Below are 17,432 nucleotides of genomic sequence, written 5' to 3'. Positions count from 1 at the left end.
ACGGAGCCACAGCACCTCACCCACGCGTGCCCTGCCAGGCCAAGGGCTGGGGCCTCAGCGCAGAGGACAGTGGGCACCAGGAGCCTTGCTGTCTGCATTTCTGTAGTTCGTTTCAGAGCTTAAATTGTAGTTTTCTAAATATTAAACCACTTTGATTTTGTAAGCACCTGGTGAGATCATCAGGTAAATTAAAAGGTTTTTTGAGAAAATGTCCATTTCTGATCCTTTTTAAAACCTGACAGATGCCATCAAGAGTAAGTATGAAGATATAAAAATACTATGTATATATAAAATAGCGACAAAGCTAACCTGAAACACCCACTCTCCCAGAACATGGCCCTAGTTTGTTACATATGACATATTTTATAACCCTGGCATCACCTCCCACTGTCTTAAGGAAAAATATTTTAAATAAATAAAATTCACTGGATGATATTCACTGTTCAGGAATTTAAGAGGGTGGAACATTCCAGCACAGTTCACCAGCACATCTGGTTGTAGCTGGTGAGTATCACTTCCCTGAAGCAGCTCATGGTCAGTTCATTTGGTTTGAAAAGGAGCTTGTATTTTGCAGAAGACCAACACAAAAGTGATAAAAGTTTTGTTGGTATCAATGACAAAAAAAAAAAAATAATAAGACCGCTAGTAAAAAAACTTCAAATGCCACCACAAAAGACAACAGTACAAGAAACCAAAGTGCTCAAATAGAAGGAGCAGTAAACTCGCTCAGAACATATAAAACTTTAAATATAATTTTAGTATATACAAAAGTCTCTTCAATCTAAGAACCACTTCCGGAGCAGAGGTTGGGGATCCAACCGCCTCACGCCCCCCAGCAGTTCCGGTGTCAACACAACCCCGGCTGTGTCCCACCCTTCTAGGAGCCTCCAGCAAGGCTGAGGCAAACTCCCACGCGTAAAAGGGAACCAAGAACCACAAGTGGAATGACAACTAAGTTCTCAAGCTAAGTTCCCAACCCTCAAGATGTCTTTCAGCCCCATTAGGTTTTAACTAAACACTGAAGCCAGAGTTGGGGACTTCATGTGGCAGTCTACAAGACAGGCGTCCTCAGATTCAGACCTGGGCAGCGAGTGCCACTGGGTGAGTGGATGCGTGCTCTAAAAGCTGTAAACGACCTGGAAAAATACAGACCACGCTGGGAGAGCCTAAATCTACAGGGGAAATGAGCTTATGAAGGCGCTGTGCTCATGTGTCTGTCAGGGCTTGTGCCAGCAAGGATGTCACCTCACTGCCACCGGGCCCAGAGTGGGGCAGGGATGGCCCAAAGGTAAGCTCCAGCGGTGAGAGGCCAAGCCAGCATAGCACTCAGCACCTGCAGAGCCCTGCTCTGGATTTAGGACAGGGTTAGAGTCAGACTGCAGGCCATTCTCTTACTGTGGCAGGCTCTGCCCCTCAGTCCCTGCCTGGCAAATTGCTACATTTCCTTCTGGGTTGCCTCCAGGACCTTTCTCCTGCCCCCCTGCACGGGCGGTGGGCCTGGCAGCCATGAGGCAGGCTAGGCACTATCTGGGGAGTCTCAAATCCACTACCCTACGTGGTGCCGCGTCCTGCAGAGGCCCAGGCCACCACAGGCCCTGACAGCACCCTTCATGTTCTTCCACTTAGCACAGTCAGGCGAGAGGGGAGGGGCACAGCCCACCCAGCAAACCAGACTGCATCACTTAAAAAACTTTAAACTATCTTGCAATTTTAACCTTTTTTGAACTACTTGAAAACAATCTGGCCGATCTCAAGAGGAATCTTCAATTTCCAGCTGAAGTTCTTTCTGCTGGTTCTGGCCTTTCTCATACGCAAAAATCATTTTTTCATCAGGGACATGAAATCGACTTTTGCTCTGTGCGGCGTGTAAAGCCTAACTACATGGAGCAAAGCAGTTCCCTGCCATGGAGCCCCTGTCACCACTGGCAGGGTGGGCCTGGGATCAGAAGCTGGAAAGACTGCCACTGCTGAGAACAGGAGACGCCCTGCCTCTCTGACACCTGATCCACTGCTCTCGGGATAAGAAATCCAGTGGCTTAAATCAATGTTCCCGTTAGATACCCTTCCCTATTTGCAGCTTATGTAAAGTGTTACCAGGGATGTCCTGTTTTCAAACAAGGCTTAAAAACCCCTCTTGATGTGTAAATTCATTGACTTCTCTAGAATATTCCTAAAGGAACACAATGCTCTTAACAGTTCATCTGTGAGAGGAACAAGCAATGTGTAGTTTTGTAAATCAAAAAAATTAAAAAAAAAAAAGATACCACCACTTGAAAAAGGGGGGGTGAGGCACTGCTCTCTAAACAGGCCCCACCCTACAGACAGTGAAGATATTAAGTAGACAGGTAAGTCACCAGTTGGTTAATTCTTTCTCTGGAACTTGAGAAGTTAGAAAGGGGTCATTGAAAAACTTCAGAAACAACCATGTACATGAAGAGAACAGATCGGAGGGTGGGCCTTACCCAAGGAGCCGGCACAGACGCCTGTGAGGTTTAAAGTTCAAGAAACAGTGTCATCCAGGACAACCCCAGGTCTCCGGTACATTCACAAGCTCTTTCACAAAATGGCATTCAAATAGCACGACAAGCCTCGCTTTACTCCCAACCATTGTCTTTGATCATGTGGGCAAGCTCAATAATAAATTTTCCTTCCTTATATTTCTGACTGCTCTCAAAGGCGTGTTCCTTGGGGAAAAGAAAAAAAAAAAAGTGGAGAGAGAAGGTGTCAGGACAGAATCTATTTCATTTTTTCAATTTTACTATACTCTTGGCAAAGAAGCGCGCAATCCGTTATCTGCACACAGATGTTGCCGTGTGTGTTCCCGTTTCCTTCTCCCCAGTGTGGAGAGCGCTCACTCATCTCCCGCCCAGAGGGAGAACAGCTTAGGGGACAGTGCCATCCAGTCAGTGTGGGTTTACTCTGTGTCTGTCCTTAATTATGACTGAATGTGTGGGGAAGTATGGATTTGAATCTGTTCATGTGTAGGGCAGCTGCGGAGGTGCAAAGCGGGGGAAGCTCCCTTTCAGGAGTTCCGTCTGAAAGGAGACTGACAGCAAGTACACACGTACACGTATAGCCAGAGGTGTCCGGAGGGACAGAATGCCCTTCGGGGGGAAACCTTCGTGGGTGAGTTGTGACGGGCAGGGTGTCCCCAGCTCCCTCTGTCACGCTGTTCCAGGATATGTGTACAGCCCATGCTGGCATGCCCTGCCTACTGCGCTCACCACCTCAGGCCAGCAGACAGGAAAGAGCGTTGCAGTAAAGGAAGAAGCTGCAAGGACAGGTGGGCAGCACCTGGTGCGGATGCGGGGACCCCAGGTGAGAGGGTTAGGGCACAGGCAGGCCTTGTGGACACACTCCCACTGTAGACTGTGCACCTCATACCTAATTTGAGAGCGAGCGAGCAAGCAGACAGATGGCCCCGGGTGGCCAGGGCAGGAGGGCTCTCAAAGGGGGCACTCACCCAGCCCGACCCCCAACTTCCGCTCTGTGCACAGGCCTGCCAGGAGGCCCTGGACACACAGCCTTTGCTGGAGGGACAGTCTGGGAGATGCCAACACACAGGTGGTTGGAACCACATGAGGCTGAAGGCACCGGAAGGAGACAAAGGAGGCTAGGTGGCCAGAGAGGTGGAGAAGACAGGTTCCAAGCAGAAGGTGCCTCTCCAGGCCACCGCTGCAGGTTCCAGGCGCACCACACAGAAACGTGGCCTTGGCAATGAGGACCCGGCCTCGGAGAGTATCAGTGCGTGGGGGGTGGGGGGTGAAGGGGCAGAGCAGTAACGTCAAGTTTGGGCAGCAGGGGAGGAGGAGGGCAGCCAAGAGGGCAGCTTCTCTCTGGATGAGAAGACCCTCTGTGCTTTCGAGAGATGGAGCTGGTGGGGGTGGGGGGTCGCACCCCACGCAAGGTGCAGGAGAAAGGGGGGAAGGAGTAAGAGCCCATGGCAGGAGGGGGGTTGAATCCTATCTTTAGATCCTAAACAGACCCAGGAGCCCAAGGCACCTGGCGCTGCAAGAGGGTCTGCTGGGATTGTTATTGCAAATGAACGCCACAGGCACAGCCATGGCATTTCCCCAAGGTGGCTGGGCCTGACTGCTGGGCCTCAGGGCCCCCCTCGCTCAGTGGGGCTGAGAGTCCAAGCAGCAGGGGCGGGACAGCCATGTCTGCAGATAGTGGGCGGCTCTCTCCACCAGATGCTGGTTTTGTTCATGAAAATGTAGGTGTGCCCATGGGATCAGATACACTTTTAATTGGCTTAAAGAAATTTTATCGTAAAAGATGTACTGTTTGACCGTTCCACTCCACCAGATGTCAGTGGGAGAGCTCACTCCTTTGTGTGTTAATTTTGTGCCTGTTTGTAACATGTTTTATTTATTATAGTAAATGGGTGCGTTCTGTGACATATTACAGTAAGACGGGTACTCACGTATTTCCAGCCCAAGGTGGTTTTGCAGTTTTCACAGTAGATATCCGCCACTGCGTGTAAACCCGTGAGCAGAACTCGCTCCTCGGCGGGGCCGCAGCCCACGTTCACCCTGCAGAGAAGAAGGGGTGCGGGACAGTGCTAGGGACGGGCACCCCACGGCAGGCAGCAGCACTCCCCACCCCCACCCAGCCTGTGGGGGTGTGACTCGCTCCCACCTGCCTCCAATCTGTGGCGTTAATTTCCCCGAGCCCATCCTTTACTAGAAGAAACCGGAACTTTCCAGAAGCCAGCACCGTTCCTTCTTAACTCCCCGCCTCCCCCACCCTCTGCCCACTACCACCTTTTATGAGATCAAACTGCTTTTTATTTCCCCACGAGAATCCCAGGAGGGGACAACTGTGAGGAGATGGCTGCAGCTCTGCCGAGTACACTAAAAACCAAAGCCTGTCTCACACAGGAATCAATTAAACCAAAATGTGTGTGGAAGATTAAATTCTCGGATACAAGAATTATGCTTTTATGGGCAAACCTAGAGTTCTTTCACATCATTGACGGAGTGTATTTGCACATTCCAGCTGTGAATAGCCAACCAATTAAATGGATGTACAGAAGAGGTATGTGTATTTAACAGTGAGTGTGACCTGTCCATGCGAGTATTGACCAGGAATACTCACACAGAATTGAAGAGGTAGGCTCGTCCCTGACTTCCCTGGAAGGACTGCAAAGAAGAAAAATGTTTTATTACAAGATTTTGCTCAGTGAGACAAAATGTAGTCCTGAGTTGTGCATCTTGGGATGGAAATGGAGAAACCGTGCTTTTCAAGAAGGGAACTCGGTGTGAGTTGAGGGCTGCTCTGCAGAGTGCGACACACAGTGCCCTGTGGTGGGGGTGGGGGTGGGGGTGGGCAGCTACAGGCCTGGGGGCCCTGGGACTTGAGCTCAGGACAGGCATCTCACAGGAGCTCCCTTCCGAGAGGCGAGCCCGGAAGTAACCACACCCTGGAGCTCCCGGAGAGACTGTTCAGTGTCTTAATTAGCTCTACCGGGAGTGGTTAAGAGCTACAGCTGCTAACCAAAAGGCCGGCAGTTCTATTCTACTAGGTGCTATTTGGAAACCCTCCGGGGCAGTTCTACTCTGTCCTACAGGCTCACTGTTGAGACAGACAAGGAATCAGACTGGCTGAGGTAGAGGAATTCTGGCTCAATACTCCTAAATTCCTGGATCGGAACCCACGCACAAGCTTCACCGCCACCCCGCCATGGGTTGTTAGAATGTATTTCTTTCTGAATAATTAATCTTTTCTTTCCACATTCCGTTAACAGACGTCCTTGACTAATCAAGTAGATAACTACTTCTTCAAGGTGGTTTTTTAAGTCCCCACCAGGTGCCGAGCGTGCGCAGTAAAGATCAACGTGGCCTATGAATGACCTTCCACGTGAGACAAACATAAGCAGTGATCCCTCACCGGGACTCGAACCAAGGTCCAGAGGCATCACGCATGCACAACATTCCAGAATAAGTCCTGTTCCACATGCTGGCAGCCTTTGTGACAGACTCCATCTTAGTTCCAGCAACCTCTGTGAGGAAATCCATCTTGAATTCTAACTGCGTGGCATTTGATTTTCGTAGTCCCTCCCCTTCTCCTGGAAATCTCCACCCATTTAATGAATAAAGATGATGCCGTTTTCCCACCTAAAAACTTTTATAAATCCTAGGAAATCCTTTGTTCAGAAAGAGACTAGAGGCTAGCGTAGGTAGAAACCCCTCTCGTCTCTCCCTCGAGAGCCTTTGCCTTCTTTCTGCCACTAATAAATCTTTGTTCGTGTGGAACCTCTGAGCCTCTCCTGGTCATTCTTGGTAAAAAGAAGGCAAGAACCTAGGCAGGCTTAGTGCCGAGCTGGGAAGCCTTGCCCTGCAACACTATGAGTCGGAATTGACTCGACAGCAACGGGTTTGGTTTAATGGGTCTGGAAGAAGTTACGAAAGAGCAGAGACTCAGCGCCACCAGCCCACAACCCCATCCTACGAGAAGCAGCCATTATGTTGAGCCAGTGCTATGGCGTCCATCCCAAGGCAGTGAAGCGGCTGACTCCAGCAGCCTCAACGTTCTGCTGGCATTGTTGTAAAATCACAGCAAAACCAGCTTTCAAAGCGTGAGCTTCATCAGGCCAAAAGACTGGATCCAATTAGAAAGGTTATAAGATGGTATCACAAAAGAGATTGTCTTCCCCTGAAAACCTACAGGTCCCTCAAAATGCTCCTGTTGCCCCTTCTAAAGCAGGTCAGATGCATCACATAGATGTGGTGCGGGGGGCAAGATGAAGTCTTCATACTTTTCTATCCCCTCCCCCCACCCCAAAAAAAATCACAGCCCAAGATGGTACTGTCCTTGGAGTAAATGACTTAGCCTTTCCTAACGTGCCTCTAGGGACATACTCGCCCAAGGAAAATATTACGAGCTAAGAAATAGCTCACAGTATGTTCAAGCTGTTTTTTTGTAAATTTTAATTTTTGTTGTTGTTGAGAATATACACAGCAAAATATACACCAACTCAACAGTTTCTACATGTGTAATTCAGTGACACTGATTACATTCTTCGAGTTGTGTAACCAGTCTCTCCCTCCGTTTCTGAATTGTTCCTCCCTCATTTACATAAACTCACTGCCCCTTAAGGTTCATATCTAATCTTTTGAGTTGCTGTTGCCAGTTTGCTCCCATATAGATAGATCTCGAAAGAGTATAATGCTCAAGGCAGGCATTCTCTACTAGCTAAGCTAAACTATTATTTGGTTTTAAAAAGACTTCAGGGGATATTTTTGGTTTAAGGTTTAAGGATTATCTCAGGACAAGAGTTTCGAGGGTATGTCCAAGTATTCTTAAAATACTATGATAAAATTCAAATGAACAGAATAGGACACTGTGCCTCTGGATAAAAGTGGGGCAGTCCCAAGACTCATCTCTCCCAATACGCATTCTTCTAGGGCCCGAGAGAATGCCACATGGGCAGGGGCTCTTCTGCCCTGTGCCTGCCTCAAATGACCAAACACAACATGACTGACCTCAAAAACAATCAAGGAAATGCAAAACTGTCACCTGAGCTCAAGTGCAGGAGACTGTGAGGATGGGAACACAATTGGGCAATGTCTCTCAAAATGTAAAACGCACTCACTGTCTGACCCAGAAACCCCACTTCTAAGAACTTACTGTGAGAACAGACAAGCTTGAGTGTGTAAGGAAACGTGGCAAGAATGGCCACTGTCCCAGGGTTCGTAGTAGCAAAGAAAGTGAGATAGAAAAACGCTCCCACGCACGGCTTCACACAGACACTAACAGTGGATGGGAGCAGACCTGCACAGTGGGCACGCAGAGCTTTCAAAGAAGAGGGTTAAGGGAAGAAAAGCCAGCTGTAAGATAAAGTGCTGTGAAAACCCTCCATTTAAAGTGGAAAATGTGTTTCTAGCATCAAAGGAAAGAAAAATGATGACATATACCAAAGTACTAAGAGTGATGCCACTACCTCATAAAAATTAAAACATTTGTTTATCAAAAGACTTTACTAAAAAAGTGAAAAGACAAGCTACCAATGGGGAGAATATCTTTGGAAACCATGTATTCGATAAGAACCTAATAACCAATATATACATAAAACTTGAGAACAAAAAGACAAATAACCCCATTATAAAACAGGCAAAGGACTTGAATAGACATTTCCCCAATGAGGACATTCAGACAGCCACCAAACACATGAAATGATGCTCAGCGTCGTTAGCCATCCAAAACCAAACCAAGTACCGTCAAGTCGATTCCGACTCATAGCGACCCTGTAGGACAGAGTAGAACTGCTCCATAGAGTTTCCAAGGAGCGTCTGGTGGATTCGAACTGCTAACCCTTTGGTTAGCAGCCGTAGCACTTAACCACTTAACCACTACGCCACCAGGGTTTCCTATTAGCCATCAGAGAGATGCAATCAAAATCACAAAGAGATACGATTTCACTCCCACTAGGAACAAATCTGTCTTGAATGAAGGACAACCAGAACACTCCTTGGAAGCAAGGATGGCTAGAGTGCCTCTTAGATACTTTGGACATGTTGTCAGGAGGGATCAGTCCCTGGAGAGGGACATCATGCTTGGTAAAGTACAGGGTCAGCAGAAAAGAGGAAGACCCTCAATGAGATGGACTGACACAGTGGCTGCAACAATGGGGCTCAAGCATAACAACTGTGAGCATGGGGCAGGACTGGGCAGTGTCTCGTTCTGTGGTACATAGTATTGCTATGAGTTGGAACTGACTCAATGGTACCTAATAATAACAGGATGGCTAAGATTAAAAAAAAAAAAAAAAAACAGAAAATAACACAGGTTGGTGAGGATGTGGGGAAATTGGAACCCTTATTCCTTGGTGGTAGAATGCAAAATGGCGCAGCCATTGGGGAACAGTGTGGCAGTTCCTCAAAAAACTACAAATAGAACTACCAGAAGACTTGAAAGCAGAGACTCAAACAGATACTTGTACAACAGTGTATACTGTAGCACTATTCACAATAGCCAAAAGGTGGAAACAACATAAATGCCCATCAGCGGATGAATGGATAAACAAAATGTGGTACACATCCACGCAATGGAATACTACTCAGCCAGTAGGAAAAATGAAGTCTTGATACATGCTACAATATGGATGGAGCTTGAAGACATTATGCTGAGTGAAATAAGTCAATCAAAAAAACAGTGACTGCCCTGATAGGGAACACAACAGAGAGTCCCAGATGGAGCAGGAGAAAAGTGCAGGGCAGAACTCAATTTCACGTAAAAAGACCAGACTTAATGGTCTGACAGAGACTGGAGGAACCCTCAAAACTATGGCCCTGGACACTCTCCTAACCCAGAACTAAAACCATGCCTAAAACCCACTCTTCAGACTAAGATTAGACAGGACTATAATACCAAATAATACTCATGAAGAGTGTGCTTCATAGTTCAAGCAGACACATGAGACCAAATGGGTGTCTCCTGTCTGGAGACAGGATGAGAAGGCAGGAAGAGACAGGAACTGGTTGAATGGACACAGGGAACCCGGGGTGGAAGGTGGGAGCATGCTGTCACATTGTGGGGATTGCAACTAATGTCACAAAACAACATGTGTATATGTTTTGGTATGAGAAATTAACTTGAGCTGTACAATTTCGGCTAAAGCACAATAAAAAAAGGACAAATACCCTATGACCTCACTTATACAATAAGAAAAGGCAAATGTACAGAGACCAAAGTTTCTTAGTGGTGACCAGGGGCAAGAGGGAGAGGAAAAAGGGGGTTATCGGTTACAGAGCACTGAATTTCGGTTTATAGTGATGGAAAAATGTCATTGATTAAGGGTAGGATTGCAGCCAGTTATTGTAATTGTGACAGTAAGTTGTACAGCTGTAAAAAGTTGAACTGGCAAAAGTTGTGTGATAGACATATTTACAATGACACACACACATACAAAAAGAATAGCTGCTGAGGCTGCTTATATACAACCAAATACCCTCATGGGATTTGTTTTCTTGGTTTGGAGGTTTAGGATCATGATTTAATGGGACCTCCCAGTTAATTAGCCTAATAACGTGTTTAGTGCTTCTGTTGTACCTCCTAGTTTGTTGTGTAGTTCCTGGGGTCTTAAAGGCTTGCACTAGGCCATTCAAGATACAACAATTGGTCCCTATTTGCCTGGAACAACAGAGAAGAGTCAGGAATAAGCCAACCATGGCTGTTGAGTCAATTTCAACTCACAGTGATCTTACAGGACAGAGTAGAACTGATCCACAGGGTTTCCAAGGCTGTAACCTGTACAGGAGCAGACTGTCACACTTTCTCCCACAGGCTATCTGGTAAGTTTGAACCACCGACCTCTCGGTTAGCAGCCGAGCACTCAACCACTGCACCACCAGGCCTCCTTAGAGTCAGGAATAGGAGGAGGAAATGCAATGTATGGTTAATTGCCTCTATGAACAACTGCTTCCTTAGCCATGAGACCAGAACTGGATGGTGCCCAGCTACCGTTACTGAACATTTTGATTCAAGGCTCTATAGAAGAATCCTGATCAAAAGGGGGAAAATGTAGAACAGAATTTCAAATTCTCATAGATTCCACACTTTCTGGAGCCATAGAGGCTGGATGAACCCCTGGGAACTATTGTTGCTTTGAGATAATCTTTAAACCTTAAACCAAAAGTATTCCCAGAAGTCTTCTTAAAACCAAATAATAGCTTAGCTTAGTTAGTAAAAAATGTCTGCCTTGAGCATTGTGCTCTCTTAATAACTATATGGGATCAAATTAACAACATTGAAAGATGAGATAGGAACATTAGGGGGCAGTGAGTTTACATTAACGAGGGAGGAATAACTCAGAAAAGGAGGGTGAGAATGGTTGTACAACTCAAAGAACACAATCAACGTCCCTGAATTCTACATGTAGAACTGGTTGAACCGGTGTATGTTCGGTTGTGTATGTTCTCACCAACAACAAAATTAAAAAAAAAAAAAAGGTGGTGCCACTAAGGGATGGAGTTGGGATGAGGCAGGAGGAAAAGGAAATTCTCACTTCGTGCTTTACACCACACATTATTTTCATTTGTGATGATGGGCAGGAATTACTTTGACAATGAAAAAAGCTGCACTCCAGTCAACTGATGGTGGACATCCCACCTGAGCGACAATGAGCCTTTGTTCTAAGCCACTGATAGGTGGGGCCTCGGGGTTCCGACACAGTGACCTCACCGGGTGTGAGGCGCTTGCATTTAGAAAGAGCTGATCCCAGAAGTAGTTTTCCAGGACAAGTGTTCAGGATAATAAATATCATCTTAAAGACATTCCACACATCCTTATCAGCCTGAGTCTCCTAATTCTTTCACTTATTTTGCACATCCTTGTTTCTAGACAGGGTTGTGATCAGTGATGTGATCAGGTCGTGGTTTGGATCCAGATGCCGGCCTGCTAGGGCAGGCACAGCAGGCTTCTGTCACGAGCCAGACTGTAGGACCTCACAGTGCCTGACGTCTCGGCTGCAACTCCTCAACTGCGTGGAACACAAAAACAGCCGTGGACCGTATATAAGCAAGTGAGTGTAGCTGTGATCCAATTAAACTTCAGAAAAGCCGGTCTCAGGCCATGTTTGGTTTGCTAACCCCTGGGCTGGATAAAGTCTAACCATCAGCGCTGCCTCACAGGAAGACAGGCTCCTGGGGCCAGGAGATCCTGTTAGGGACAAACATAGACTCCAGGGCTAGACAAGCCTGTCGAGATGGGGCATTCAGCCTCCTGTGAGTTGGACTCTGCTTTATGTGATAGGAGTTCTCTGTAGTTTCAGTGAGCCCCTCCACATGGAATAACATCATGCAAAGCAGAAAAACAAGCAGCTCAGGATGGGCATCTCTCCCCTAAGCTGAAATGCCAGGTCTGGGACCTCCAGGCACCCCTGTACTTGAGAATCGAGGTTCCCTGCGTTCTTTCCATCCTGAAATGACCTTTCAGTGTCATGATTGATAACAGTTTCCACTGACTGCCTTGTAGGCTTCCTCTCTTGATATAATTTTTTAAAAGAGTTTAATGGTTTTGGGGTTCTTTGAAAGAGGCACCTCAAATTCCTTACGCCCCCCGCATCAGGACACGCCCGGTGTGTGTCAAAAGAGCAGTCTGTGGTAGCCCTCACGTGGTCACCCACTCAGGCAGGCTACCGTGTCACTGCTATGCCACATACCCCCTGCCTGGGGGCTCTGGCGGCCCCACGCTCCATGAACTGACAACGCTGTGTACACACTAAGCACGCCTAGACAACATCCCAAAACACCAAGGTGTGAGGAACTTCCACATCTTACCTGAAATTTCTGAGAGGACCAAGGAATCACAGAAGCCACAGGGGAGCAGAAACTGGCCTGCTGGACGGTGTTTATTTCAGACGACGAACAGGAAGGAGACCACCTCCCACCATCATTTAGTTAACACTCAAGGGATAAATGTTCTCACTGAGCTGACTGAGAGGCCTAAGCAGAGGCTCTTGGAAAGCATACCTTCCTGATGGACTTTATTTTCAACCAGCTCGAGGTTCCTGACAGCGGGAGAGAGACAGACCCTCAGGGGATGGGCCAGACCACAGGCCTCCTCAGGGGGCATTCACTGAGTGTGAGCTGTATGCTGCTAACACGGTGTAAAAACGGTGTGGCGAGGGCATCTGACCGCCTCTAACTTCACAAGGGGGAAGGAGAATCACGATCAATAGCCAAGGCTGGTTCCTACGAGGCAGAGGTCAGATATGGCCATCACCTCCAACCTTTTTACCAGTTCTGACACCAGCTGTCCCTCCCATGGCATTCCCTACTCCTCTGCTGGGTTTGATAATTCATCCCAATGGCCACGCAGAACTCACAGACCATACTCACAGTTATGGGGTTTCTTAGGAAAGTAAGTTGCAGTTCAGGTTCAGGAACACTCAGGATACAGCTGTTCCATGAGGGCAGCTTCTTCTCAACCGTGCTGCAGGCAGGCCTCTCTCTGGCCCTTGGCCTCTTGGCCCCTCAGCTGGCCTCTGCCCTGCTTGGGCAAGTGCTACAAAGCTCTTGTTGCTCTGCCAATAAGTATCCAGAAGCTTCCTGCCCAAAGGAGCTCAACTCTCCTGAGCCATGGGTTGGCACACCCACCACGGTGTCTCCTGCTGGCCTTCTGGTTCTGCTGCCTCTGCTGCCGCCTTTTCTCTGCTTCTGTTTCTTGCCATCCCTGGTGTTTCAGCTCTCCCTCTCTGCCCTGGCTCTGCTGCCTCTCTCTGTCTTCTGTGTTACAGCTCCCCTCTCTTTCTCCTGGATCTAGTTGGTTCTCAGCACAGGGATCTCGGCTCTCCTTTCTTGGTGGTGTTGAGATCCTCCCTTCCCGCCTCTGGAATGGCTCATTTTAAGCCTAGTGGGATGGCAAAACTGACCAATCCTTGTCAGGGTTTCACATAACCTTATTTGCCTGGTTCTACCCCCAGAAGGGTGACATGCACCTTATTTACATTATTAACAAGCTATCCAATCCCCTTGGTGGGCCACAGCACCTCATTTGCACAGTCCCACCCAGTCATTTGGTGGGAGTTACAAAGACTATGGCTAGAAGGACCATATTAAGTAATGCAGTGCACCATAGGCCACCCCCTGACTCTTCTAGCCATTGGCCCTTCCATAGTTAAAGGATTAACGTCCCCCTCCCAATCATTTTACCAGTCCAAAACAATCATTAACAATTAGTCCTTCAGTACTGCAAAAGAGTCCTCAGGGTGAGGTTACTCAGGTACCAGCCATTCCGGTCTGCTGCAGGTGTCCATCTGATCCGGTCAGGCTCTCCAAAAGTCATCTTGGCTTCAGCCTTTTTGGCCTCTGATAAAATTTAACAGAGAGATTTTTTCCTTGCGGTAAGCCTCATGAGGTGTCAGCACAGCAAAACCTTTAAGGGACTTTCAGTCTGGCCACTGTACTCCAGTCCAGCAGTGCTCAAACAGGCTGCTCTGTCATACTGAAAACCCCACTCAACACCCCTTAACCCCTCTCTTTGTCTCGCTAACTACAAGCTTGTTTTGAGCAGGAAGTCGCAGCAGGTGGTGGCTCTGTCCACTGAGTACCCCTAGTTACAGCTTGAAGCACACACAGATGGGAATCACAATCCTTCAACTGACACCCTCCTCCTCAAATATCGGCATGGGAGGGCTAAAGGCAGTAAATTCCCGGTACCTACCAAACCCAACCTCCTGAAGCCACTGGAAACAAAAAGCTGCACAGCCCACTTAGTCAGGGAGCACGTGGCCTTAAGGTCACTAGACTCCACGTGCTCCTTGTATGTGCAGACAATAAACTTGCCACTTTCTGTTTCCATTGAAATCAGTGTCCGTCTTATTTCACTCGGCTAATAAGACAGGACAAGAACCCGAGTGGCGTTTGGTTACAGTGCCTCCCCATTAGTCCACTCTTTCATACTCAGAGCTTTTAAAATTACAATTTTTATAATTACAATTAACCATGTTAACAATCAACACTTACGACTAAATCATATAATCCTATCAACATCTTCCCCTACCCTCTCTTGCCCTGGCCCATAAGGAAAAGAGAAAACTATTCAGTGAGGATCCTCATTTTGAGTGCTGACATTTTTGTTGAAAAGGAAGGATGACACTTTGAGGACTAAGGTGCGTCTGATCCAAGCCACAGTATTCTCAATTGCCTCATATGCGTGCAAAAGCTGGACAATGAATAAGGAAAACCGAAGAAGAATTCATGCTTTTGAATTATGGTGTTGATGAAGAATACTGAATATACCATGGACTGCCAGAAGAAGTGCAGCCAGAATGCTCCTTAGAAGCAAGGATGATGAAACTTTGTCTCATGTACTTTGGTCATGTTATCAGGAGGGACCAATACCTGGAGAAGGACATCATGCTTGGTAAAGTAGAGGGTCAGCGAAAAAGAGGAAGACCCTCAACAAGATGAACTGACACCGTGGCTCAACAATGGGCTCAAGCATAACAACAACTGTGATGGTGCAGGACCGGGCACTGTTTCATTCTGTTGTACACAGGGGCACTATGTGTCGGAATTGACTCAGCACTTAACAACAACAATGGCACCCATGAAAGCATGTAAGCCAGCCAATTCATGCCTTTCTCTCCCCCTATTTTAGGCAGCCAATATTTAAATCACCCATCCCTACCAAAACAGTACTCTGAGGAGACACAACATGCTCCTTGGTTTGAAGAATCTTCTGGTTGGACCTTTGAGCGTCTGCATCCATAACCAGGTCTGGTCCAGAGCAAGCCATCAAACTGCAGCAGTCCATACCAGCTCACAGTGTCAAACATCCTTCTCTTCTTTCAGTCAGGTTCTGGTCAGCTCATCCCTAGCCATCCCAGCTAGGTCAATGGGTACCAGCCGCAGGCTCAGGAGTCCACACACCTCCCTGCACTTCAGACCAGCCAGCCCCTTCTCTCTCTGTCATCCTCAACCTCTGTGGGCTAGGTCAGTGGGTGCCAATGCAACACGTCCAAACTCAGCCTGTTTCTTCATTGCTGCACCTCGGCCACTTCCACTCATTGAGTGGCCCCAGGTGGTCACCACAAGCAGGGTTGTCTACTTGCTGGCTCCCTCTAACTTCCAGTCCTGGAAAGGTGTTCTTCTGATAGGCAATGACATTTCCTGCCTCCAAGCATCCAAACCGCTTGCTTGAAATTCAAAAAGGAAAGAGTCTTTTTTTTTTTTTTCTGAAGGTCTTTCCTTCAAATGCAAATCTCCTGTTCTCTCAGCAGTTCTGGGTAGGTCTGCAGATCTTTTCAAACGCAAATTTCCTGGGTGGGGTTCAGGTTTTCCATCTAAGCCCCTGATACACGCAAGGCTTGAAATAAAAAGCCTGTGTTTCTTTCCAGCAAATCCTAATTCCCCTTTGAGCATATCCAATCAAGTATTGGTTGAAGGCAGAGTTACATGCTCTCTGTTATCTATAAAACCCAATATTCATTTCTATCATATATTTAGGTCTTCTTTACGACACTCCCTCCTGGGCCTGCACTGGGTCCTCTGGAATCCTCCCCCGCTTCCCAGCTAAAGGCCCACCCTCCCATTTCAGCCCTCATGTGGGGAGTCAGGTCTCCTCACATCCCACACACCTCAGCACTTCCTCCTTGATTCAAACCACGTCCCCTCTTTCAAGCCCTGCCTAAGCCCTGGGCCACCTGCCAGCCCACAGCCCCTCTCAGCTTTCTCAAAGTAGCTCCTCTCCTTTTGCAGCTTTTCTCGCCCTGGGCAGCCTCACCAGCCTGGAGTATCTCAGTACCGGCCTTCCCTCTCCCCTCTCCCCTCTGTCCTCAGCTGAATTTCAAGCCCCTTGGCCTGTCCTGAGGAGGAAACAGCCTTCCTAATATGCAGCTGAGGTGCGGCTTCCCTCCCTTCTTGGGGCAGAATCAACCAGTGTTGCCTGGGCCCTGAGCGCCTCTCAGCTATGAAGCCACAGTGGCAACTCTCACAGAAACTTGACAACAAGCAAACCAACCACTGCACTTGCTTGGAAAAGAACCAGTACATGAATTGTTTTCTTTGGTATCTAATGTTTTGTTTTTTTTTTTTTCATTCAGAATCATTTTACCACTGATATTTTAAACCAGGGAAAAACTAGGAAAAATTACAAAAAATTCACCCATATGTGTAAAGATCATGACCAAGATTGAGGTATGACCACACTCAATCAGAAGGCCCTAGACTCTTAGAACACAGTAACCTTAGGTCCCAGACAGTGCCACACATGGAAGTCACATCATGGCTAAACACTCGTCTATGAACAAGGTGCCAGGATGACAAACACTCCCGGCAGTGTTGGTGTTGCCTTAACGTCTGACACAGCCACTTGCCTTGGAGATGAGCTCGTCGTGGTTGGCCAGGTGGGCCCTGCAGTGGATACAGCTGTATGTACGATGGCAGTTGGGCAGATAAGCTTGGAAGGTTTTGGATTTTGTCATCTTTACCATCTCCGCTGGGCGTTCCTCGTTCAGCTCAGGGCCGGCACTGGAAGAATCGCAACTCTGCTGGGCTCTCTGACAGAAGAAACACTGCAAGATGCAGGCAAGAGCCGTCGTTGTTCAGGAGCGTGTGTGGCGCTGTCCACACAGCTGGCTGAGAGAAAATGTCACAACCTGTCGGCAAATAAAGACAAAACCATGGGTTAAAAAGAGACAGATACGTCAAAGGATCTACATTTAGGATTCATGTTTTTTGTTTGTTTTTATTCTTTGAGAATAGATATTTCACTGGTTGTTTTGAGGATCAGTATAAAGACATTCTGAACAATTTGTACACAATTCTTAACATTCGTACCAAAAATCTAAAGAGTCATGTGTTATAATTCTTTTCTAAATTCCAATGGCTTTCCAAACTTTAAAATTTGGAGGGAAATTTTCCTTTTGAGGCTATCAAGTACCAATTTCCAATTCTGTCCAAATTTCCAACCTTTCACAGCACATA

The 17,432-nt window shown here is 47.4% G+C and overlaps 1 protein-coding gene across 1 annotated transcript; it reads right to left on the bottom strand.

Annotated features, from left to right (window-relative positions):
- Positions 1 to 199: 199 nt before the first annotated feature.
- On the bottom strand, positions 200 to 17,134 carry YPEL1 (yippee like 1). The gene is made up of 4 exons (XM_003419337.3): positions 16,823 to 17,134; positions 5,101 to 5,144; positions 4,427 to 4,535; positions 200 to 2,684 (listed from the first exon to the last, which is right to left on the bottom strand). Exons 1-4 carry the CDS (start codon positions 16,937 to 16,939, stop codon positions 2,595 to 2,597), a joined length of 360 nt encoding a protein of 119 aa, XP_003419385.1. The 5' UTR covers positions 16,940 to 17,134; the 3' UTR covers positions 200 to 2,594.
- Positions 17,135 to 17,432: the final 298 nt, after the last annotated feature.

Source organism: Loxodonta africana, chromosome 19 (assembly GCF_030014295.1).
Source record: "Loxodonta africana isolate mLoxAfr1 chromosome 19, mLoxAfr1.hap2, whole genome shotgun sequence".
NCBI lineage: Eukaryota > Metazoa > Chordata > Mammalia > Proboscidea > Elephantidae > Loxodonta > Loxodonta africana.
This window is presented reverse-complemented; position numbering and strand designations above follow the sequence as displayed.

What these genes read in the sequence shown, in the direction of transcription:
- YPEL1 (XM_003419337.3), bottom strand. Translation starts at nt 16,939, where the DNA reads ATGGTAAAGATGACAAAATCCAAAACCTTCCAAGCTTATCTGCCCAAC. An exon ending in GCCTACCTCTTCAATTCTGT is followed by an intron (nt 4,536 to 5,100) that starts GTGAGTATTCCT and finishes TCTTCTCTGCAG; the next exon opens with GGTGAACGTGGGCTGCGGCC. An exon ending in CCACCTTGGGCTGGAAATAC is followed by an intron (nt 2,685 to 4,426) that starts GTGAGTACCCGT and finishes CTTTTCCCCAAG; the next exon opens with GAACACGCCTTTGAGAGCAG.